General features: G+C 52.7%; 1 protein-coding gene across 1 annotated transcript in view; it reads right to left on the bottom strand.

Moving 5' to 3' along the window:
- The window catches only part of MOV10L1 (Mov10 like RNA helicase 1), a gene marked incomplete at its 5' end in the record, with an annotated part of 71,825 nt that overhangs the window by 14,037 nt on the left and 32,341 nt on the right, over positions 1–25,447 (bottom strand). Inside the window, 8 exons of the mRNA XM_081310872.1 lie at positions 949–1,122; positions 3,070–3,234; positions 4,106–4,205; positions 6,241–6,362; positions 7,270–7,416; positions 8,043–8,287; positions 17,677–17,735; positions 23,073–23,164. Of these exons, the coding sequence (XP_081166998.1) occupies positions 949–1,122; positions 3,070–3,234; positions 4,106–4,205; positions 6,241–6,362; positions 7,270–7,416; positions 8,043–8,287; positions 17,677–17,735; positions 23,073–23,164 (1,104 nt within the window). The remainder of the gene's footprint in view (positions 1–948; positions 1,123–3,069; positions 3,235–4,105; positions 4,206–6,240; positions 6,363–7,269; positions 7,417–8,042; positions 8,288–17,676; positions 17,736–23,072; positions 23,165–25,447) is intronic.

The following is a 25,447-nucleotide window of genomic DNA, read 5'->3' as shown; positions in this document are numbered from 1 at the left end:
TCAACTCGAGACACTTCAGAGGGGTCCCCTAGGATACAGTTTCTCATTGTTTTTCTGATGCACACGCAGCTTCTGAGGGTGTGCAGAGTCAGCCAGGCAGTGGGCGGTAACTGAGGGCTCAGGAGCACTGGCTGTTGGGGAGGGACAGCCTCAGAGCAGACCCCTCTCAATTCCTCTCCCATGTAAGGGTGGGATTCCACCAGCCACTGGACTCCAAGCCACCCAAGACAAATGGACCTCAAACACGTTTCTTGACAAGGGGTTTAGAGAGGAACCGTGCAGGGGCTGTGTTGTGTGGAGCTGCCGCCTGGACTCTCACTGCCACGGGAGGGGTCCCTGGCACCAGTGCGCCCTGTACTGTCTGGTGCCGTCCCAGCTCTCAAACCTCCTTCTTTGGCAGTGCATGTGAAACCTAACTCCTAATCTGTCTGGCTCCAGTGAACGGCTGAACTTGTGTTTAGCTGTTGAGCATCCAGCCCCTCCCTGTGTGAGGCCCTGGTAAGAGGGAGGCTGTCACCTGGGGTCTCCCCTGACCTGGGACTCCGGTGCTGATGGATGTGCTCTGCAGGGTGGGTGGGCACTGCTGAGCAGCAAGCTTCCTAGGCCCCGCTTCCCGTGTCCTGCCCGCCGTGCCTCCCCGGCCTTCTGATGGGCGGTCAGTCAGCCTGGGCCTCTTCTTGGGACCAGTGCTCGACTGCTGTGAGCATCACAAGATGCTGCCCTGGGAGGCCCACCCTGCAGGCCACTCCTGAGCTGTCCCACAGGATAGGCTGGCGGCAGTCCTCCTGTGGCCTGCTGCTCCCGGGGACCATGAGCATCCCTCTGCCCCTCCCCAGGCTCTTGAGAAACGACTCAGTCCCTGACACAGGGAGGCCACACACAGGGGACAGAGATGAGCACCTCCTGCCTGGCTGGCGCAGAGCGTCCGTGGTCCAAGGTGTGACTTACCCTCACCCCGTGGAAGATGAGAGGGAAGCCTTTCTTGGGCAGCTTCTCCCAGCCCAGTAAAGAGGTCACCACTTTGGGGTCTGCACAGACTTCAAGCTCCCTGTGATAGAAAAGCCGAGAGGGCAGCGCCAGCAGGGCCGAGTGGGATCTGTAGTTCTTCACTAATTTTGTGACCTGCAGGAAGAGGACAGGTGCAGAGCGCTAGGGGAGGCAGCACTGGAGCTCGTCCACTCCCCAGGGCAGTTCCCCACTCCTGCCTGTGCCTCCCTGAGCCTGAAACCTGCCACCACACTAGCTCCCCAGATGACGGTCTCTGCAAGGGTCTGTTTAACAGCAAGGACTGCTCCTCTCCTGGGTCCTAACAGGCTGGGAATCTCCAGACACACCACTGCTTCACTCTGGATCCAGTCTCATGACCCCAGCCCTTAAGCCAAGCCCTGTCCACCTGCACCTCCGCTGGATGGCAGGCAGGCAGGCAGGCAGAGCCGCGGTGCCCTCCCTGATGGGCTGTACGCTGTGAGGACGGCTCCACACTCCTCCTCCATCTGGTCTGCAAAGTTCACGTGCTTACCTTACACGCTTCTTCCCTGGTTCCTGGCAAACGCTCTGGACTGCTGACCCAGGGCAAGGGACTTGTTAATCCAGGGAGCAGGACATGTGTAGCCAATCACAACGCTAGACCTCACCTGTCCACCACACCACCAGCCCAGAGCAGCACAGGGCCTGGGGCATATTGAGAGCCATGTGCCCTAGAGCTGCTCTCAATGTGCAGGTGGGAGCTTCAGAACCAAGCCCTGGGCCAGCGGAGGCTCCTGGCGCCTGGGGCCACTGCTGGGCGCACCTGCAGGTGGTGTGGCAGGGCTGGCAGGCAGCAGCAGCTCTCCCACAGAGGCCGCTGGTAGGTGCCCAGGAGGCTGGAGCACGGCTTGCCCCTTCCCTGGCAGCAGAGCTCTCAGGACCCTATCTAGTTCAGAAGATGCTGGCCACCCTCACCTCCTGGGGCAGCTACTCTGGGTGGTCCACTCCTCCCACAGTGGGTACCTTTCAGGTGGGTGAGCCTGCGAGGCCCTCCTCAGCCCGAAGATCCCCAATACCCCTCCCACAGTCTCACCCCTCTTATTTCAGTGAGGTGAAGGCCCCAGGAGGCTCCAGCCCCTTTCCCCAAGCCTCTCATGAGCACTGTACCTCACCCACACCAGGAATCCACCATCAGATGGAAACCTGTCTTCTTTTTGTATTATGGCACGTTAGTAATGTAATCACATAGCTGTTTAGGAGAATAGTTTTTTTGGTGGTACTAGGGGTTAAACTCAGGGTACTCCACCACTGAGGCACACCCAGCTGTTATTTTGAGAGAGACTCTTGCTAAGTCGATGAGGCTGTCCTTGAACTTGCGATACTCCTGCCTCAGCCTCCTGAGTTGCTTGGATCATAGGCATATGGCCACCATGCTGGGCATTTTTTGGGGGGTACTGTGGCAGTTTCTCACTGTCTTGCAACAGGCCCCACAGACCCAAGGCTCCCGGGTTCAGTGTGACAGGGCTGCCCCCAGTCGGATGCGCACCTCAAGTCAGGAGAGCTCACCAGAGACGCTCCCACAGCCTTTCCCGGGAGATCTTCTCTTATTTTAGTCAGAGTTACAGAACCAGCTCCCGTTTCTCCTGCTGCAATGGGGCACTTCCAAGTTAGCTCCCATTGTCCTGGACCCCAAAGACCCCTGCCATCAGTGCCAGGCTGCCTGGTGTCCCTGGCCCCAGCACAGGCCCTGTGAGGCGCACCGCATGGCTCCTGGGAAAGGAGAGTGGATGCAAGTGCCTAAATCCCATCTGGGAGGCAGGGCAGCAGGCAAAGCATCCCATGCACTGACAGGCATCCGTGCTGGCTCCTGCTTCAGGATGCAGCCTTGGCGTAGGCGGGTGGAGGACACTGGTGTTCCTGTGGAGGAGGTGCACGCTCCATGCCTCCTGGGCATGGCAGACAGGGGTGCCCGCTCACAGCCACAGCCAGTGGACAAGGGGAAGTAGGCGGACAGCAGTGTGGCAGCCTCCCCTGCTGGCCTGCCATCCTGGGCTACTCCTGCCTCGCAGTGCTCAAGCCACTCAATAGGCCTGGCCGACTCACCAGCAGGGGGTTGTACGCGCCACAAGCACCGAATGCACTCTCGTCACGCAGGTACGCTGGACGGGACATCAGTCTCTCCAACATGGACACGTTGAGCCCGTAGGCCATGGCCAGCCTGGACTTGATGACGGGGCCAAGCTGCATGGGGTCTCCAGCAAGCACAATCTGTGGCACACACGAGGGCTTGATGGGGACCAGCGCGGCACTTGGTCCCCACCTCAGGAGGAGCACCCTGGGAGAGCAGCAGGCTGGCTTCCCGGGTCAGGGTCAGGCTGTGCAGGCAGGGGGCCCCACGTCCACTGTGGATGCACGAGAGACAGAGAGGGTGCTGCTGGACCCATGAGGACTTCCAGAGGGCAGGGAAGTGGACAGCACTCCGTCCTGGTGGAGGCCCCACATGTGGCCATATCAGGCTGACTGTCCCTGTCTGTCTTGCAGGGAGGCTGGAGGTCCCACTAGACCAGCCCCCGTTTCCTCCCCAACCCTCCCGAGCTCTGCGGGGTGTGCCCTCTGGAGGAGAAAGGGAGGGGCACTTTCTCACCCCTCCTATTCACAAGGAGCCCACTCCCACATGGCAGGTCTAGATGACTGCTCCTTGCAGGGAACAGGGGTGCAGGGAACAGGGGTTTAAGATGGATTCAGAGGCTCCACAGGAAGCAGCAGGTGGGCCTGACAGGCACATGGAGCAGGAGGGGCTGGGGGTCAGAGGGAAGAGGCCCAGAGCAGCCCAGAGGGAGCAGGCGCAAGGCCCAGCCCTGCCTTCTGGCACGGGGCTGGGGGGGGGGGGATCACCCAGGGCAGGGAGCAGCTGCTGACTTTGCCACTGGGTCTCCAACACCTAGAATGTTCTTCACTTCGTTTTGCGAGTGAAAAACCCCACCATGGCAGCCCCCCGCACTGTGCTGCAGCAAGCAGTACTGAGCTCCCTCTGCTAGGCCTGGTGCGATCTCCTGGCCCGAAGCCACGACCACTGCAGCCGCCCGGCCAAGGGAAGACCGGGCGAACGAGACAGTGTGCAGTTGCACACAGGCCTTACCTGGCCGCTGACGTCGGAGATCAGCCCCAGAGGAATGAGGCACTCTGGCTCACTCGCCTGCCCAGCCTCGTCCACGAACACGTGGGTGAAGTGTCCGACTCTAGAAGCAGAGGTGTCTGAGTGGTCATGCCCATCATGGCTCTTAGCACCCGGGGCCAGGCCCCATTCTGCACCTGTGGTCAAGTGGCACCCAGAGGGGCCGCGTGCCTGCCTCCCCGGCTGAATGACTAGGTACAGGCTGGCAAGGAGAGCCCGTGACAGATCAGTGCCTGGCGCTGTGTGTTGCTCAAAAGGACATGGACAGGACAGTGTGAGAGTGGGCATGACAAAGCCTGAGCACCTTGGGACACTGCATGGCCTTGCAGCAGCTTCCCCAGAGCTCCATCAGGCTCGGCCTCCCAACCGTGAGTGAGCTCGCAACCCCAGGCTGGCTGCTCCGCCTCTCTGCCTGCTTCCCTGGGAGTGAGGGGAGACTGGCCAAGGAGCAGCACTGGGCAGCTGGCAGCAGGTGGCCTGGGCGCCTCCTCCTGACTGGTCCCGCCAGCCACCCCGGCCTCTCACCACACACCCAGCAGTCTCTAGGTGGCACGGCCGTGGTGAGAGCAGGACGGCGCCCAGGGTGGAGGGGACACTGCCTGCGCCAACCTGGCCTCCAAGCCTCAATGGTCCCACTAGGACATCAAACCCGAAGTCAGAAGTGCCAGGGAGGCTCCTCGCTCCCACCTCCCACTGTGGCCAGAGTCGGGGCCCCTGTGAGAGACGAGGAGGTGAACCGCGCTCTCCACCTCTGTTGGACACTAACCCAGCCCAGGAGGACGAAGCCGAGTGCTGCATTAGCTGGTGTCACTTAAAGGCACTTCTCTCAGAAGACACTGCCCCCTCTGTCCTGTAGGGCTTCACAGCCGCAGCTCTGGGTTGTCACCAGCACAGCAGCTGGCCCAGCCAGGCACCTCTTCCCCTGGGACCTGGATGTTGGTGCACCCACGCTCCGCACACCAGGCTACCCTGCCCTGCACGAAACCTGCACCCCAATGACACCAGACCTGAACAAGAGAAGGATGGGCTGTCTCTGCTGAAGCCTCTCAACCTCCAGGCCACCAACGCGTTGATAAAGTCCCTTACCCTGTCCAGACCTGCCCCATCCAATGCAGGGACCTCAGCTGCCACGTGTGGCCCTGGGGCACTTCAGGTGGCGAGCCAGAAACACGCCATGTTAGAAGGGTGAAGATGGGGTTTTTAAGACTCTGGTCCTTGAAAAACAATCACCGTCTGACATGTCACTCCCCCGGCATGTGCATGGCGTGCTCCATGAGGTGAGAGGAGCCAGCAGGCACCGGCTCAACTGTGACCCCTAGGTGCAGCTCCCTGTGACACTGGCAGAGGCCTGGAGTCCATGGCCAGGCACCCTCACAACCACTGCCTCAGGCTGCCCCCGCCAGAGGCCACAGCCTGCCCCTCATGTATCAGGGGAAGGTGGGGCTCCCTGGCACCTCAGCCTGCTGCACACCACCTGGTGGCCCTCACTGTCCCTGCCTCCCTCCCCACAGCACTGAGTGACTGAGCGTGCATCTCAGGCAGCCTCCTCCTATAGCTCGGAAGTCCAGCAGAAGTGCCTCTGGTCAACAGGGCACCCCACGTTACTCCACCTTCCCACGGAGCCCACGCACCAGGGGCTTGAGGTCCACAGAACTGGACCTCAGCGCCCAACTACTTCCTATGTGTCCTGCCTCCTCACATCCTCTAAGCAACTCACCCCCATGTACAGAGGCCTTGGAACCTTCCTGCCACACCAGGGGCCATGTCCAGTGCCTCCCTGGACCTCAATCCCTGGGACACAGTTTCCTCTCCAGCTCCCCTCCTGCCACTCCTTTTGTTCACAGGCTCCAGCTCCAGAGGCCCCTCTGGGTAAAATGCTTGGGACCCTCTAACCACAGGATCTTTGTATGCACTCATCCATCTGCTGGTGTGTCCCTCTATTGGGCTGTGTGAGCCTCTAGGGCCCAGCACAAATACCACTTGCTCAGTTGGGCCGAAGCTATCCTGGCCTGTCATCTGGCCCTGGCTGCTGCTTGTCCCACCACCTGGCCTCTGTGCAGGCGGCCTCCCACAGAGGTCCCTGCCAACACCGTGCTCACCTCACTCCTATCTGGTAGAACAGCCCCGCACTGCTGCACGTTGTGATTATTATCCTGAAGCGCGATGCTCTCCAGATATCCTCCCCGTCTCTGCAATAGGGCTTGATGGCATCAATGATGGTCTAGGGCAAGGAAGGCAGAACACATTTGGTCTTCAAATTATCAAGTGCTCCTTTAAACTGGGCAGAATGACCAAGCCAAAATGAATTCTGAGATCATCTTCCCTTCGCCACTTCCCAGGGAGGGAGCTACCTAGTGATTCAGGACTGTTTTTTTTTTTTTTGGTGGTGGTGTTGGGGATTGAACCCAGGTCCTTGTGCATGCCAGGCAAGCACTCTACCAACTGAGCTGTATCTCCAGCCCCATGGCTTTTTTCTTAATTAGCATGTTTTACATTTTCATATTGATTAAGTCCATGTTTTGTGGGCTCTAGAGCCATGAACATAACATACCCCTGCAGAGCCTTCCAGGAAGCAACATTTCCTCATCTTAACTCATTATTATTTTTTGAGATGTCTGGGAATGGAACCAGGGACCCTCATGTGCTATGGTTGTGCTCCAGCACTAAGCTACCTCCCCAGCCCGTTTTAAAAATTTTATTTTGAGACAGGCTTTCGCTAAGTTGTGGAGGCTGGCCTTGAACTTGTGATCCTCCTGCCTCAGCCTCCTGATTGGCTGAGATTACAGATGTGCACCACACTGAGCCTGGCTTCAATTTTTTTTTTTAAGCAACATTTCAGTCTATAAGCAAACCAAAAGCCTACCATTTCCCTGAAGCTCTACTTGTAACCAAGCCAACAAAACAGAACTAAAACAGAACAATTCATTTGCAGGTCAAATAAGAGAGGAACAAACACTTTAAGAAAGCTCAGGACACCTGTGACAGGACAGACACCCTGGAATGTGACAGTGCGCAGGGCACACCAGAGTCGCAGGCGGCTTGGGGCTGCCACCTCCTGCCCCTGCCCCTGCCCGCCCAGGGCGCCTGCTCAGGAGGCAGCCTGCTACCATTCCATGCCTGGGGCTCACCTCCTCAAACCTGCAGGTGGCGTTGACCCGGACCATGGCGGCTGGTCTCAGCACCTTGCTTTCGTGCAGTCGCAGACACACAAGGTCAGCAGCACTGTTCGAGGGGGCACAGACCAAAATCCGACTGTCCGGCAGAGCATGATGTACCTTCACCCAAGACACAAGAAACCGAAGACCATGACTCTCAACCCTGCACAGCAGGAACCCCAGGCCTGATGTGCGGTGCACACAGGCTGCTTTGCCAGACGTGGATGCCGGCTCGACCCCTGAGACCCCTGCACACAGCACAGCCAGGGTTCTGCCTCACAAGGCGTCCCCAGGCACCAGGGTGGGCGGTGAGGCTCTGCCTTCCCCATGGTCCTAAACCACCTCCTAAGGCAGGACCAGGTCACACCACTGTACGGCACTAGCAGGCACTCAGGTGAGCTTGCTAACGGAACCCTGAATGGCACAGAAATACTCAATACACAGTATTTTCATAAATTTGATTTGAAATATAAAAGACACTGGCAGCTCCTGCAGAGTGGTAGCTTCAGCCATAGCCAAGGCAGCTTCTGCAGCAGAACTCTGTGACAAGATCAGTGGTTCTGTTCTGGACACTAAGTTGTACCTCCCCAAGTAGGCTTTCAGCACCCTAGCATCCACATCAGTTCGCTTGACCATGGAGCGCTGGCCTTCTTAGCCCTTCCAACCACAGTGTGAACTGACCCATCCTGCAGGCGGAGACGCAGGAACACAGCACGGAGCTCAAAGCAGCCAGCTGCTGACCTTACCTGCAGAACCGCCTCGATGATGGTCACGGTCTTCCCAGTCCCAGGAGGTCCAAAGAGGACGTACGGGAGAGGGCGGCAGTCGCCACTGAGGATCCTTCTCACGGCCAGCTTCTGGTTCTCATTCAGCACTGGGTTGAAGAACTCCATGTCTCTGGCTTTGGGGGTCTGGGTTTCATCGGCTGTGTTTGGAGTGAAGAGAGGGGTTTGGTTAGAGGCCAGGACTCGGAGCACTGACGCCTTGACGGCTGAAAGGCAGCGGCAGACAGGCTCTGGAGCACGCCCACCACACAGACGCCAGCACAACACGCCCCTGGGAACGCCTACCTGAGCAGTGCGGGGCAGTCAGGAAAACTACACTAGGAGGGAAAAGGGCCATTCCATTTATTTTCCTGCTTCATAGATGCAGTGTCACCTCGAGTACTGGACACGGGATTTTAAAATGTCTGTGATGAGCCAGGTGCGGTGACAGACACTTGTAGCCCCTGTACTGGGGAGGCTGAGGAGGGAGCACTGCTCAAGCCCAGGAGTTTGAGACCTGTCTCAAACACACCTGTCTACAACTGCTTAAAAGCTCAAATGGCCAAAAATAACCCACAATCTGAGTCTTTCTAGAGTGCCTAAGCCAAAATCAGGATGAGGCCCTGGCCCGTCCCCTGAGCAGAGCGGGAGCCCGCATCTCGTGGCACCCACGTGCAGCAGGCCGCTCTGCTCTGAGCCCCGGTACTCACGCACCCAGGCTGCTCGTCTCTATGGTGAGGGCAGCCACCCCTGGCAGGTCCTTGGCCCCAGTGTGCCTCTGTTTCCCGGCATGTTTAGTTTGGTCCTTCCCGGTTTTCTTGTTCTAGAAATGATCACGCAGAGGATGTTAAAAACTTAGCTTTGAATGCACTGGGTTAGTTTGAAGAACAGACATAAACATCTACCAATATCTGCTTCTAATGCTTAACAGCTCTTGATATGGGCCACAGTCATATTTTTCAAAATATAGTGAAAATACAGGATATCTGATCAAAAGATTCCATCAGTTTTTGTTTTCTATGTCTCTTAAAAACAAATATAAATTTTGTGGCAATGAAACCAAAATAAAGGGTTACATTTTACTTGACAAAGGCACACCCTTCCACTCCTTGGCTGGCCTTCAGCTGGCCTCCCGCTGGCCTGCGAGAGGCTGATGAGCTGCCCAGAGGTGGGTGGACCTCGCAGCCCCTCCAGGCACAGCTGGGCCGGGCAAGGTCCTGCCCAGGAACTGGTCTGGCAGACATGTTTAAACATAGATGGAGTTGGCCCTGGACCAATGAAACTTCTTTGGCATTACAAGGATATTCACTGCTTGTGCAAGCACCTTTGTAAATTAACTTGACTACTTTCAGAGGATAAATTCTTGGGTCTGTATAACTGCTACATAAAAGTTTCCTCTTTAAAAATTTGCATATATCGCCAAACTTTATCCCAGAAGCCTCTGTCCAGGTGATCTGTCCACAACTGTTGCCAGGTGCTGTGGAGCACAACTGTGGTGCCATCAGCCACATGCATGTGATGTCCAGGTGGTGCCACAGGCTTGCTGCACGGGTCCTCACTCACAGGGAAGCATGTGGCAGGAACTCCTTTGGCCTGTGCCCTTTTCCACGGCTCCTAGACCATCCATGCTGCTGGGTAGGTCCTTCCTACGTCCGAGTGGGGGGGCTCTACTCCAAGAACACACCCCATTTCTCTGTCCATTCTTCTGTTGACTGACATGGCTGTTTCCAGCTTTGGGCAGTGACCAACATGCCATAAACTCTCAGTACGCGTCTTGGAACAGCCACATATAAGTCCGCTTTCCATTTCCTCTCAAGTTTTGGCCCTTGCAACAGGTGTATGGTGGTAGCTCACTGTGGCTGTCTCCCCCACAATGACAGCCGACGCTGATGGCCTTCCCAGGGTCGGCCACCTCTGTGTTCTTTGGTAAAGGGCTGGCCATCTTCCTGCTGAGCTTGCAGTTCTTTGCTGGAGACCTGGACACCAGTCCTTTTCAAGATGGAGGATTTGCATAAGAGTTTTCTCTACCTGCTGCTTGTCGTCTGTGGTCTTCAGTGTCTCCTGACAGTAAGCTGTTTCATTTCACTGAAGTCTAGCCTGTCAACTTCTTCTCTATGGGTCACATATGACCCTCCCAGTACAGGATGGGGCAGTCTTCTGTGTGCTTTCCTGAAGTTCTGTGGTCTGGGCTCTGGCCATCTCGCGTTAGCTTTGTACTTGCTGTCAGGTATAAATCCAGGTGTGCATTTCTGCATGTGCTCTGAATTTATCCATCAACTTGGAGAAAACAGGCGTCTAAACTATACTGTCTGAGCTGGGGAAGGCACCATCAGCGCTCCCTAGTGGCCAGCAGACAGTCCTGCACAGCTCCTCTGATCTATCCCTGAGGTCTTAAAACATTTAGATGCTATTTTAAGTGGTATTCCAACACCCCACCTGTGTCTGTGAAAGGACGTGAGTGGCTTGTTTTTGCACACCAGCCTCATGTCTTCTATCCTGATAAGCCGCTCAGCCCTGAGGATGCCCTGAAGAGTCCATCAGACTCCCACGCACCCTGTAGGTCCCTCCTCTTCCGCCTCGCCACACTAATCACCCACCAGGGCCTGCTCAGTGTCACACAGAAATGCCAGGGTCCTGATCTCACAAGGAGAGAGCCCTCACCACTGAGAAGGCTTCTCTGGGGAAGGACATCCTGACAGGACAGGTGTCCATTAGAGGACACTTGCGATTTCCTCTTCAGCTGGTCAATAAGGTGAAGGACACTGGCTGATGTGAGGGGAGTGCTTCCTGGCCTCATGCATGTTCAACTTGCTGATACTTTGTTCCAAGACTTGGACTTCTGTGCTCCCGAGTGACCCTGGCAGGAGTCAGGAAAACTACACTAGGAGGGAAAAAGGCCATTCCATTTATTTTTCTGCTTCATAGACGCAGTGTCACCTTGAGTACTGGAAATCCCAAGTGTCCTCTAGTGGACACCTGTCCTGTCAGGATGAGCTCTCAGGTGCCGAAGCTCTCTGCCATGGAGTCTGTCCTCAGTGCGCCGACCGGCTGCTTGCTCACTCATTCATTTGTTCATGGTACCGAGGCTGGAGCCCAGGGGCACCCTACCAATGAACTACATTGCTAGACCTTCTATTTTTTATTTTGATGCAAGGTCTAAGTTGCCCAGGCTGGCCTTGAACTTGCAATCCTCCTACCCCAGCCACTTGAGGTGCTGCAGTTACAGGCATGAGCCACCAGACCTAGCAACACTGGCCACGAGTGTGAAATTAAACTTCCCTGAGCCAGAGTCTGTAGAACTGGTGTCATCTTGTCCTGAAAACCCCACCAGCTTGATAAGTTCACCAGCCACGTTGTGTAGCAGAGGTTTTTTGTGGGGAAGGTGGTGATGTTTCTAACTGGAAGTTCATTCTTGAACAGACTATGGCTAATCAGGCACGATTTCTTGTTGAGGGAGCTTTAGCAACTTGTGCTTTCAACAAATATGGAAGTTGTTTATGCAAGTTGCTGTATTAATCAGTAATCTGTTCACAGCTGTCTGAGCCAGAATTCTCCAGGGAAAGCTGAACCACTGCGGTGCCCAGTGGGATGCTGACTGTGGACAGGGCCAAGCTGCACGTGTGCTTTCTCCCGCAGACGCAGTGCTGGGGCTGACCCCTCCACCCCTGCGCTCCGTCCCAGCCACCTTCCCACCTTCCCAGGTACTCAGCAGGTGGTGTAGCCATAACCTTTGCAGTTTTAAGGTGACACAGCAAAACGAGAACAAATTTCCTTTTCCTTTCTTGGAATTTCACAGGATAGGTTTGTTCTTGCTGTGCAAACAATTTTTCTCTTTGAGATCGTTGACCTTAGTGGACCCAGAATAAGGTCTGACCAAATATCTGAGCACCAGTGGCCAGTGAAGGTGAAGCATGCGGTTAGCCAACACCCGTGGATTCAGGGGGCAGCGCATTTCTTATAACCCCATCAGTCTGGTTCAAGGTTCAGCAACTTCACTCACCTTCTCAAAGGACTGACTTTTACTCAGCAATTCATCTTCAATTTCTACTCAATGTATATCATTCTCTTTTGCTTTATTCAAGTTCTATTTGTTTTTGTCTGGCTTTTTTGCTTCTTAAAAATTTCATTTATTTATTTATTTGGTACTGGTATTAGACCCCAGGGGTCCTTCACCACTGAGCCACATCCCTAGTCCTTTTTATTTTTTGAGCCAGGGTCTCCCTAAGTTGCTGAGGCTGGCCTTGAACTTGTGATCTCCTGCCTTTGCCTCTCGAGCCCTGGGATTACAGGTGTGTGCCACTGTGCCCATTCTAATTTCTTTTTAAAGGAGGAAGCTGAGGCCACTGACATGAAGTCTTTTTTCAAAATCAGGCAGTTGGTGCTACAGACTTTCCCCAAGGCATCTCTGGTGGCATCTCACGACTTTTGACAAGTCGAGTCAGCATTTTTGGTCTGGTAAGAACTTTCCAATTCCACTCCTCATTTCTTTGATCCATGGGTTATTTTGGGGTACACACCTGATTTCCAGGTTCTGGGGAATTCTGACTTCTGAAGTCACTCTGGTGGGTGTTGATATTCCGGTCCCAGCTCTGGACTCACTGCTTCCTTCCGTGGACTCTGAAATTGGGGTGCAGACAGTGCTGGCTGACTGGGCCTGCGTGGTGCTGTGGCTGCGTGAGTCGGGGTGCTGGAGGTACTCCTAGGCAGCCAGGCACTCAGGGCTGTCTGCAGCCCGGAGGCACCTGGCACAGCTACGTGCTCCTGATGGATGACCCCGTGGCGACACTGCAATCTTCTCCTGGTTCTTCTCCATCTTCTAAGAGCTCTTGGCTCTGAGACCCACTTTCTTTGACACGAATGGTTGGCATCATTGTCTCTCTTCCTTACCTATCTTTTCCCATCATTTACTTTCGACTTACCTGTCCTTGTATTTAAGTGTGCTTCCCACTGGCAGCACACACAGTCTCTTCTCTGCATCCCTGGGTTCCACACCTGCAGCGTCATGTGCAAACCTTCTGTCATTACCCACTGAATGCTGTGTGGCCACCACCAAGGGAGCGTTTATGCCCTCCCAGGTACCACATGCCACCTGCGGTCAACTTGGCATCAGGAGGATGTGTGCGGGCTGGACAAGATGGCACTGTGTGTCTAAAGGACTCCCCGGGTGTCCACGGACTTTAGTACCCTGGGCATGGTCTGGGCCTTGGACCAAACCCTCGAGGACACTGAGGACGATGGTAGGTATTTCTTTTTCATCTAATATGACAATCTGAACTGTTCAACTGCAGTGTTTAGAACACTGATGTGCTTAGACTTAAACCTACCACCATGAGATGGGTACAAGTGGCATGCACCTATAATCCTAGTGACTCAGGAGGCTAAGGCAGGGGGATCAAATTCAAGGCCAGACTTAGTAACTCAGCAAGACCCTCAGCAACTTAGCAAGACCCTGCCTCAAAATAAAAAAATAAAAAGGATGGGGGATGTGGCTCAGTGGTAGAATGACCCTGGTTCAATTTCTGGTACCAGAAACCCTGAAACTATCACCTTGATATATGTTTTCTGTGTTTCATCTGTTCTGGGTACAGAATCACAGTCACAGATTTCAATACCTCTCTCTGACTGTCCAAGTGGACTGGACATCAGCAAGGTCACAGACCCTGGGGCCCGTGTCCCTACTTCTCAGTTACTTACTCTGTACTGTTCAGGGCTGCCTCAGGTTTCCAATGACCATCTTTAGCTGACTACAGCCTACTTGTAAGTGACACTGCTTGGCCTCACACACCCTCTAAAAACCTCACAACATCGTTCTTCACTCTTCTGCTTGTGCTGTCTTCACTGCATGCTTTACACCTGTGAATCTGACAAATCCACAATATACTGCTGGCATTTCAGCTTCACAGTGTCTTTTAGTTCCATGATGCACACCTGTAATCTTAGCAGCTCCAGAGGCTGAGGCAGGAGGATCACCAATTTGGGGCCAACCTCAGAAAGTTGGCGAGGCTCTAAGCAACTCTGTCTCAAATCAAACATAAAAAAACAGGCTGGGTATGTGGCTCAACAGTTAAGTGCCCCTGTGTTAAATCCCTGCTATCAAAAAAAAAAAAAGTCATTTAAAGAGAGTTTTCAGAAATAAAAATGTTTTTATACTACCTGTATATGTATAATTAATTTCTGGTACTTTCCACTATTTTGCATAGATCCTTATTCCCATTTGATACCATTTTCTTCATGCCTGAAGGACTTTATTTTTAGCAAGACAGGTATGCTGGTCACTAATTCTTTGATCTTTCAAATTTTGTATGTCTAAAGTTTTTTTTTTTTTAAATTTGTTTTTTTTTTTTTAAGTTGGAGATGACACAATGCCTTTATTTTATTTGTTTATTTTTATGGGTGCTGAGGATCTAACCCAGTGCCTCACACATGCCAGGCAAGTGCTCTTCCTCTGAGCCACAAGCCGGCCCATCTAAAGATTTTTTTTTTAAATGTTATTAATGGGGCTGGGGTTGTGGCTCAGAGGAAGAGCACTTGCCTAGCATGCGTGAGGCACTGGGTTCGATCCTCAGCACCACATAAAAATAAAATAAAGGTATTGTGTCAACTACAACTGAAAAATAAATGTTTAAAAAGTGTTATTAGTGCATAATAATCGTACAAAAACTGCATTCACTGTGACACATGCACACGCAAAGAACAGCACTGGGTCAATCTCACTCCCTAGCACCTCCCAACCCCTTCCTGACCTCTTCCTCTACCCTATGGCTCCCTTCTATTTTTATAAGATCCTTATTTCCATTTTACTCTAGCTTCCACTTGAGAGAAAACACAAACCTTGACCTGAATCTGCTTTATTTTGCTTGATATAATGCTCTCAAATTCCATCCAATTTCCTGCAAATGACGTAATTTCATTTTTCTTTAGGCTGAATAAACCTCATTGTGCACACACACACACACACACACACACACACACATTTCCTTTATCCACTCACTCATCCACTGTCCACTGGCAGGCCTGGGTTGGTCCACAGTGGGTGACTGTGAGCTGTGCTGGTGTAAACAGGGTGTGTATGTCTCACTGTCGCACGCTGACTTTGATTCTTCAGGGTGAATACTGAGGAGTGGCAGAGCTGGGGCCCATGGCGGGTCAAGGCCTGGTCTCTGAGGAGCCTCCCTGGTGACTGCAAAGTGGCTGTACTAGCACAGGCACACATACTACCCACAGGCACATGGAGCTCCTGGCCCGTCCCCAGCCGGATGCATGGTGGGCTGACTCTGCGCAGGGCACAGGCAGTTCCTCTCCATGTGGACAACCAGTCTTCCCAGCACCACTTGTTTAAAGGCTCTTTTCTCCAGCACGTTCTGGCGCCTTTGCCAGGGGTCAGATGAGCACAGTGTGTGGAAATGTCTCAGCCGTGAAGAGGTCACAGGTCTCCAGGTTGGCAGTTTTCTCTTTCCTTTCCACACTTTAAAGACAGCACCCCAATCAACCTGCTCTGTGCTGCTCTGGTGTGTGTGGAGGCACTGCTGCACGCAGCTTGGGAGATGCGCTCTGCTGGCCATCACTGGCCCTGAGGGATCTGGTGTCCCGTGCCCAGTTGCTGCCCAGTCCTCTCTGGAGGGCTTGAGGAGTTTCTCACGTGCAGACCTCTCAAACCCACATCTGCCCACTGTGGCTCTCAGAAGTCCCTGTGCCCCTCTGTGGGACTCAGGCACACAACCCTAGGGTCACCGAGCTGGCCCACAACTCGCCAGTGCTCATGACACACTTTAAAAAGAGATTCAGTCTTAGAGTAAAGTGGGGTTGCTCTCTTTTCTCCGTTTGGTTTTCTCCCTTTTCCTGTGGACTGTACGGTCTCGTGCCCACTCTGTGCAGCACACTGCTCATCACAGGCACCGCATTTCTCACCTCGAGATGACAACGTGTGCCTCTTGTCTCACACGTCCACTGAATGTGCACGTGTCTTTCTCTGACGCTCCTGGATGCACTTGATTACAGCACCTGTTTCAACGTCTCTGCTAACTGTGACTGCTGTTACTCTGGGGGGAGGGGGCTCTAATCAGTCACACTGTCTCTTTGTGGCTGGTGTTTAATCAGGGCCCCACCCATGCTGAGTGTGAGTCAGCTACTGAGCTGCCTCCCCAGCCGGCTTCTGTTTTATTCAAAAATACACTGAGAGTCTAGGACAACACCTAACACACAGCAGGTGCCACACTGCCACTATGGAGGGACTGACTGGAGAAGCAAAGGTAGCACCTCTTTGCAGCACTCACAAAACCACAGACGTGAAGGAGCTGCTTGGGTGGGGGGTGGCTCAGTGGTACTGTGCTCACCTGGCATGTGTGAGGCAAAAGCACAGATGGCATTTACAGGCCTGGTCAGGAAGACGCGGTCCCCTTTCCTGCCCTCCTCCCTCCAGATGCTCTCCTGTGGTCCCTGGTGTCTGCTGCTCCTCAAGGTACAGCAAGAAGCCTTCGCCAGATGGGCTCCCCAGCTGCCACCACTGGGAGAAATGACTTTCTTTTTCTTATAAATTGCCTGGTCTGTGGCATTCTGTTACAGCAACATCTGGTTTCCATTTCCAACATGGAAGAAAAATATTCCTGAGTGGGCATTCATTTTCTATAAATATATAATGATGTAAATATCTCCAAAACCAATTTTAAGATAAAACAACAAGATCACATACACACCTACTTACTGCAGCATCTTACACCTCTATGTAATTGTATATAAATGCACACTAAATCAATTTTATGCATACTTTGGTTTTCACTGATTTTGCTTTTTTGAGGACTGCACTCCTCTAATTCTCTAGTCCACGTGAGCTCATCTACCTGGACGTGAACCTGTAACATCACCTACTTAGACAGTGGGAGTCGTCAAAGCACTACCTTGGTGATGGGCTCTCTGTTCCTCCTGGTGTCTGGGGCATGGCTCCAGCTCCCTGTCACCTGAGGAGACTGCAAAATGACTTCTTCTGGAAACAACACTTGAAAAGGAGAAAAGGTAAGAGGGTAGAGATTACTGAAGAGCTCAGAAGAAACACATGGCAGCACCCGGAATGTCCCTGGTTCACTGTGTGCAGCGGCCCACATGCCACTCTATTCCTCTCTGGACCCCCTTCATCTACTTGTGAACTCAGCACAGCACCAGTGCTGCCTACTCTTCACAACCAAGTCACCCACTTGTCTTTCTGAGAGTACAAAAATGATTTACATTACAAGGGAAGCTATGGCAGAGGGTAATGGACCTACTTTCAATGATTTAAGCATGCTATTCTTTTTCCTTTTAATTTTTTTAGTTGTTGATGGACCTTTATTTTATCCATTTATTTATATGTGGTGCTCAGAATTGAACCCAGTGCCTCACGCATGCTAGGCCAATGCTCTACCACTGAGCTACAACCCCAGCCCAAGCATGCTATTTTTTTATGTAATTGAACCAGTAAAAGACCCACAAGCTTCCCAACAGAAGAGTAAAAACCACGGATATTATGCTGCTTCATTTCTGACGCAGGATGGAAGAGACTGCTTCACACACAGTCTGGCAGGAAGACTGGGAGAGCGCTGGGGAAGACAGATGTAAGCAAGGCCAGCAGGCCGCGAAGTTCTACCTTTCACACCCAAGTGCACCACCTGTTCCAGGGCAAAGTGCGACCGTCTGCTTGTGGTCCTGCCAGAGAGAAAGCACAATGAGCCGCGTGGCCTGGAGCCATGAAGGCCAGCAAAGCTCGCAGGACGGGCCGGCATGGGTGAACGTCCCCTCCAACACTTATGGGGCATTTACAGGCCTGGTCAGGAAGACGCGGTCCCCTTTCCCGCCCTCCTCCCTCCAGATGCTCTCCTGTGGTCCCTGGTGTCTGCTGCTCCTCAAGGTACAGCAAGAAGCCTTCGCCAGATGGGCTCCCCAGCTGCCACCACTGGGAGAAATGACTTTCTTTTTCTTATAAATTGCCTGGTCTGTGGCATTCTGTTACAGCAACATAAGTCAGACTAAGATGAGAATCTTCAAGGTGTCAAACTAACATGTCCTTCACAAAGCATTGGAAAATAAAGGACATGGTAGAGCTCCGGTCTTACAAGGCCTTGAAGGCAGCCCTGGGGTGTGAGGAGTGCTTTACTGGGTCTATCTACACAAAATCACAAGTTTTATTCCAAATTATAAAAAGAGAGAGTTTATGTTATCAGGAGAGCTTGGATTCTATATTCTATGCATGAAGCAGGTGCGTAGAAGAAGCTGAAGGTGCAGCCATGAAGTGTCAGGACGATGCCAATATCACGGTGTTAACAGAAGGGAGATGGTATTTTAAGGGTTTACTTCCTTGAAATTCACTGAAAATAACCAAGAAGAAAAACATGGAAAATAAAAGTCATCTTCAGTGACACAGGACGGCCACAGCTCCAAAGTACAAATGAAGAGGACGGTCTGTAAAGAGAACCAGGGTCCCTCGGCAGGGGTCCCCCAGGAGCTGCTGCAGCCTCTCGGAACCTGGAAAGGGCAGACATGGGCCTGCAGGGCCACCCCTCAACCCCAACTGCACGGCCAGGGCAGGTGGTGCTCAAGGTCACTGCAGGACCCACCCCCATGGCGTGGAGCCTGACAAGAGGTCTGTGAGGTCTACCAAAGTGCCTCCTGAGAGCAGCCAGTTCTCTGCCCCTGATGGACCCTGCCTGGGCACGACCACCTCCACCCAAGGAGGAGCAAGAGCTAGAAAAGATCCACGGAGGACTCAACAGCACTGCCTCCAAGGAGTGACACGGCCACCCACGCACCCCAACCTCACCAAGGCAGAGAGAAGAGGGACTTCACCGTCTCTTCAGAGCTGCCACGACAGACTCCAAACACGTGACAACGAAAGCAGCAGCAAGAAAACCACACCGGCACCTGGAGACCAAGAGCCATGGAGAAGCACCAGTGCAGCCCAGCCACGAGCCTAGAGGCCGGGATTCACCCAAACACCTCCTTCCATTCTGGGTGTAGAAGAAAGGTGGTCACAAAGTTCTCCAGCTGAAATACTTCCTATTGCAAGGCTGAAGGGAAACACAATGTTGAAGATGTAACTAAAAAATATTCAAAATCAGTATCTTAAAATAGGACCTGACCAATCAAGACACTCAGGGGTAAAATACCAAAGGCGTTTCCCTAAAATAAGAAACAAGACAAAGACACAAAGCACCAGAAAACTACTAGAAAAAAGAAAACAGACAGGAGGGTGCCAGGAGAGAGACAGTGAATGAGAATCCCAAAAAAGGACAAGGAAGAGAAAGAAGCCACTGTCCAAGAAGAGTATACAGCGTCAAGGATGACAATTCTCCCTGCATTTGAGCGTCACTGCACCCAGGTAAAAGGACCTCTCCACTGGATGGTCCTGTAGCACAGTAGCCAGGGGCAGAGCCCTGGGGACACTTCCCCGAGGGTGGCACTCACCAGCACCAAGCACCAAGCAAGAAGAAAGGCTCAGACCCCGACTCCCCGCCACTAGAGGGAACCAGAGAAAGGCAGGCGGGACCCAGGGTCAGCGGGACAGGGCCACGGACACTGGAGAAAACAGAACAGCAGTGAGATGAGAAGCGCTGGAGTCTGCGAGAAGGTCATCGAGTGACAGACACGTGGCCAGACTGCTGAGAGAGGGAGAGAGCACACCTGAGAACACCGGGGCCAGGAGTAGCGGCCAGCGGAGCCCGCATGGGGAGCTACGGAAGGGGCCACCGGGAGACAGAGCCACTCTCGTAAAGCAGCTAGAGCTGCGTGGATCAGCTTCCTTCAGACACCAAAGCCCATTCAGGGAAAAGCGGACAACCCAAGGGTTTGGGTCTTTAAGGACAGGGAGTATGGAAGTGCCCCACAGCTAGACACAGTGGCCATGCCTACGGCAGCACGATGGCAAGTTAAGGCCAGCCTCAGTGATTCAGCAAGACCCTACTTCAAAATAAAACGCAAAAGAGCAAGGGCCACTGGGTTCCATTCCTGGGACCGGGAAAGAAGAGTGCCCCACAAAACCCGAGCCACAGGGAGGGCCTCGAGGTGAATTCTACCAACACTTAGGGAGAAAAGGAACTCACTCCACACACACTCCCAGAAAGGCGGAGGAGTGGACGCCACAGCCTAACACAGCCCTCCACACAGATGCAGACATGACTGGCACACCTGCAGGTGAGACCTGGCGACACACAGCTGCCTGGTCACAGTCACGGTGCTTGCTCCCAGGAGCTCACCAGCACCTCCACCGCTCAGGAGACAGGAGGACCATGGCGTTGTAGCAGAGAGCCCTGGACACCATCACATCCATCCCTAGCTAGAAACTCCAGCCAGTGAGGGCTATGTCTCCTCCCCCCAAGGGACGGCACAGGATCCTCCACTCCCACTGCACTGATGCTGTGAGACTGGCAGCCTGCGAGGTCAGGAATAAGGCGGTGGGCCACATCCACAGCCGCACAACCCTGCCCAGAGGCTTCAGGCCACGCCCCAGGGTGAGGAACACCACAAAATGCACAGGGCAAGACAGGAAGAAGGAACCTTTCATTTAAAACCACAATTACACATGTAGAAAATCCTATGTAATCTGTAAAAAAGCTGCTAGAACTAAGTGAGTTTAGCAATTTTGCAGAACGTAAGATAAAGGCACAAAAATCAATTGCTTTTATAAATACTGAAAATTAGTAATTGGAAACTTCAGTTAAAATTGATACTTGCAATAGTTGAAATTTCTTTAAGTAGGAATAACTGACAAAAGGTACACAAAACCTGTACATTGCATAGTGCAAACCACAGCAAAAGACATGGAGACAAGAAGTGGGGAGAATCAATGCAGCGACGCAGCGTTTTCAGAGATTGGAAGACTCAGTACTTAACATCAACAATTCTCCCTTAAACCGACCTAGAGTTAATGTGATTCTGATCCAAATCCCACAGGCTTTTTATAGACACTGACGGATGAGCTAAAACCCATGTGGGAACACAGACGGCCTAGAAGACCAGACAACTCCGGGTTGAGCGAGGTGGAGCGCGGCCTGCCTGATTCCTGAACTTGCCACAAAGCCACACACAACAGACGGAGTGTGTGCATCCCCCAGAACTCTAATCCTCAACAGGACAGTGTTTGGAGGTGGGGTCTCTGAAAGGACAGAAGGCCATAAGGGCTCTGTCTTCATGAACAGGACTAGAGTCTTTACAAAAGGTACCCAGAGGACTCTCTTAGGATCTTGAGTTAAGCAAAGATTTCTAAGATGTTTCACTGAAAGTGTGACCCATGAAAGTACAAATGGCACGACTGTGCTCCTCACCAATGGAGGAATGCTAATAAACTCACAACCAGCCATACTGCCGCTGGCTGCAACGGCTTTACCAGAAGTTCAGGCTCACTGACCAGCTGAGATCTTCCGCCCTCCCACCCCTGCAAGATGGACCCCTGCACATCCCTGCACAGGTCGCTGTCCCCGGTGGCCCACCTGGTCACACCTTCCCTCAACCTTGCACTTCATATCCTCCTAGGCTCCAAACACGTCTCATTGCTCTGCCGCTTCTCACCCCAATAGCAAACAGCCCAGTGTCCCTGTGGAGGCCACACGCACTGCCCCCTCTGCTTCCACGGTCAAACACCTTAAAAGAGAACTAGCTCCATTGCTCCATTTCCCCAGCCCCTTCACCTTCCACACAGCCCAGACTGGGTGCAGCCCTGACTTCTCAAACAACAGAGGACAAGCACGGCGGTAAGAAAAGAACTGATGAGCCTGAAAAAATTAACACTTTCAGTTAATAAAAAAATTTTAAATAGAATTAAAAGACAAATGACAAGCCCAGAAAAGATTTAAAATCTCAGAATAGTTTCACATAATGAATACAGAAAAATCCCTGCAAATAATAAAAGTCAGACAAATTATTCAATAAAAAAGAGGGCAAAAGATACAAGCAAATATTTCACAGAAGATGAAAATTTTATGGCCAATGAATGTGGAGATTCTCAACTTATAGGTAAAGAAATGCAAGGTAAAATCACAATGAGGGCAGCTGGGGTTATGGTTCAGCTGTAGAGCACTTGCCTCGCACGCATAAGGCCCTGTTGGATCCTCACCACCCCATAAAAATAAATTTTAAAAAAATATTTTAAAAAATCTTGGTTTTAAAAAAAAAAATCACAATGAAGTGTGTTATCTGCCCACCTGGCTGGCACAAACTGTGAAGTTTAACCACCAGGCTCAGGGGCACGGGCCAACACACTGTTCCTGGAAGCACAGGTGCACCCATGTGAGGTGTGGACCTGCCACTGAACTCCAACCCTGCAATGTCACCCAAGTGTGCACGCAGCTTGTTCAATAAACAAACCGTCAACTTCAGAAATGATGAGAATGTGCATCAAGAGAGGAGCAGATGGGGTGGAGAGTCACACGGCAGCGCAGAGTACAGTGGTGGAAATAGGAGTCCCAGTTCAGACAGGACCAGGGCGCTCTTGGTAACGATGCTCAGTGAGAAGCACAGCTCCTGCAACTGCATGCAGCAACCAGCCTTCCAAAAGGTTCAGAAGAACTGAAGCCAAAGGACGCACCTCTCATGTGCACACATGTGCATACACAGACATACAATCTCTTATAAAAGTGAGGGCACACGCCTGTAATCCCAGTACTTGGGAGGCTGAGGCAGGAGAAGCACAGGTCCCAGGCCAAGTCCCCCCCACCAAAAAAAAAGTTCCAGTTAATGGTTGGAAAGGTCAGTGGGAGACAGAAAGGGGTGGCGAGGCGAAGGAGCTGGTGGACTGGAGGTGACGTGGGTGACGGGACTGGGTGCAGGGAAGTTCCAAAAATGAGTGAGCATAGAATCATCTGCGTCTTTATCTCACAAGTCAACTGTAATGAAGCTGTACTCACAGGCACAGGCAAGTGGTACACAGAGCACCCAAAACCACAGATACGGCGTCAACACAGCAGCTCCCCTACCCCAGGGAGACGTCAGTGGTCTTGCTGGGAGCATGCCCATCACGGTGAGGAGGGCATGGTGGGACTACCTGGTGCCTACCTGTTGTATGTAAACTCCACATCCATAGGTTCAAAGTTGTACGTCTGCTCAAATTCTGGATTAAGTTTAAGAGTTACATCTTCTTCGTGAATCTGAAAAAAGACAAGGGATTTACAGTAGACAAGTTCTTACATTAACCTTGACTTCTTGGAATAATCCATCCATGTCCAGCAACATAACAAGAAAAACTCATTTTACAAATGTGAGTCACATTTTATATCTTAAATGTCTGCAAATTTAACTGAAAGAATCACATCTTGAAGTCACTGAGTCACACAAACAGGAGTCAATGGTCAGTGTTTCCACTCACACCAGCCACACTTAGCCAGCGTCTCCCCAGGCGTAGGCTCTGAGGAGACAGGGCTGAGCCAGGCTACTGACTCAGGAGGCCAACCAGCCCGCAGCTGCAGGTGCAGCCAGGTGCTCTTGTGGATCACAGCTGCCACAGAAAGATCATTTAGACTTGCCCTCCTGCTGGCAGTGGGAAGGGGTGAAGCCAGATTCTGCATTAAACAATCCTCATATTCTTCCCTGGGCAAGCAGGAAGAGGCAACTTCTGAGCAAACATGGGAAGCAAAAATAGGAAGGAAAACTCCGAGCTGCAGAAGGAGCTCAAACCTTCTCAGGTAAATAAGGACCACTCAGGCAGGGCCACTTCCTGAGGGCCAGGCCAACTCCAACAAAGGGCGCAGAAGCTGCAATCTGAGCAACTGAGACCATGGGCATGAGGGCAATGAAGAGTCACATGCTGGAAAGCACCCCGGTCAATGCCCTCCCACTCTCAGCAGATGTGGCCACAACTCCATTACAGGGACAGCCAGCTCACCAGAGGAGACTGCAAGAAATGAACGTGAGCTCATAACCAAAGATCACCACACACACAGGAAACTAGGGCAGAGAGCCTGTGGCAGGTCTGATGCCAGGATGCCACAGGCTGACTTAACCACTTAGAGGAATCTAAGAGACGGTGCCTGGAGTGAGAAGGCGAAAGACAAAGACAAGTAGCACCAGGCAACATGAAGGGTCAGGGCAGCTTTACAAAACCATGCAGGCCCTGAGAAGTGAGGACAGAGAGGGAGACAGGAGGGCAGGCAGGAGGCCCTCTGTGGGCATGGCCAGTGGGCAGTGCTAGATAGAGAGTCAGCACAGGAGCCTTCTCTCCCCAGGCTCCAGAACTGCTAACCTGTAGAGGGCCCAACTCGCCAGTCTGACTTCAGTGTGGTGACTAATTGTTCTCTGGGTCTCCTCCGCCAGCCACGCCATTCAGGACCTGAGTCCCTCACCGTGCCCTCTGGCCAAGACACCAATGGCAAAACCAAGTACAGCCAGGGGGACCCACAGAATGCACCACCTGAGCAGCTGGGTGGCCCACTCTGCCTCTAGACCCAGAGTGTCACTTTTCTGGCAACTTAAACACTCAGACCTTTTGCCCACCCAGGGACGCCATTTGCCGGGTTGCACGTGACTAAAATACTCCAGGGTCACTCCAGGGAAATGGAAATAACTGGACTGCGTGAAATAACCACCAAGATACAGAAATACCTTTTTCTTTGGGGGTGCTATGACAGCTCCTTTGACTTTAAGGGTCCGCAGAAAGAGAGTGAGCATGTGCTGACCCCTTTTATTAAGAAGCCATTCAAATGAGGCAAGGGGTCAGGTTTTAGGGGGCTGAGTCTATCTTCATGATGTCTGCTCTCAGCAGGTTGACTGACATCTAGGAAGGCCACACCCAAGGGCACAGTAAGAGACAGGGACACACACAAGGCTTTCCATGGAACATTCTATCCTAAATAGGGCAAAGAGGTAATATCACAAAGGAACAGGTGAGCAAAGCTCCACCCATGGGGATGTGGGAAGGCATGCCCATGCACAAGACAAGTCGCTCGCACCCTAGAAGACGGAGCTATCCAGATCACAGCGTGACCCTAGGATGCCGCACCGGTCAGCAGGGGAGTCGGACCAGTCAAGTGCTAGTCGGCCTCCGATACCAGAGCTCTGTGCGAGTGCCCAGGTGGTGCCACCACCCCACAGGAATTAGTGGACAGTGCCTCTTGCTGAGATCTCTGGTCCTACTTGGAGGCTTTGGTACCCAGAGCTTTCCTCCTTGATGCGTAACTGGTCTGTGGTGTGAAAGGTAAGACAGTCGCCTGGCAATTTGTGGGATCCTCATGCCACTTGTCAACAGCTGGAGTGGGCTAAAGAGTTGGCAAGGTGAACAGACCCCTGAGCCCTGTCACCACACTGCCACTCACGATGAGTGCTCAGGGGCCCATGGGTATAGGCCCATAGGGGTGATCTTTTCCCACATGGAGTGTGGTTGGGCCTGGTGGGCCTGACCAGGAGGGACTGCTTTACTGCCAGCTGGATGGATGGGC

The sequence above is a fragment of the Spermophilus citellus genome, assembly GCF_964194105.1.
Source record: "Spermophilus citellus genome assembly, chromosome: 10".
NCBI lineage: Eukaryota > Metazoa > Chordata > Mammalia > Rodentia > Sciuridae > Spermophilus > Spermophilus citellus.
The sequence above is the reverse complement of the archived record's forward strand: the minus strand, read 5'-3'. Positions and strand labels throughout refer to the sequence as shown.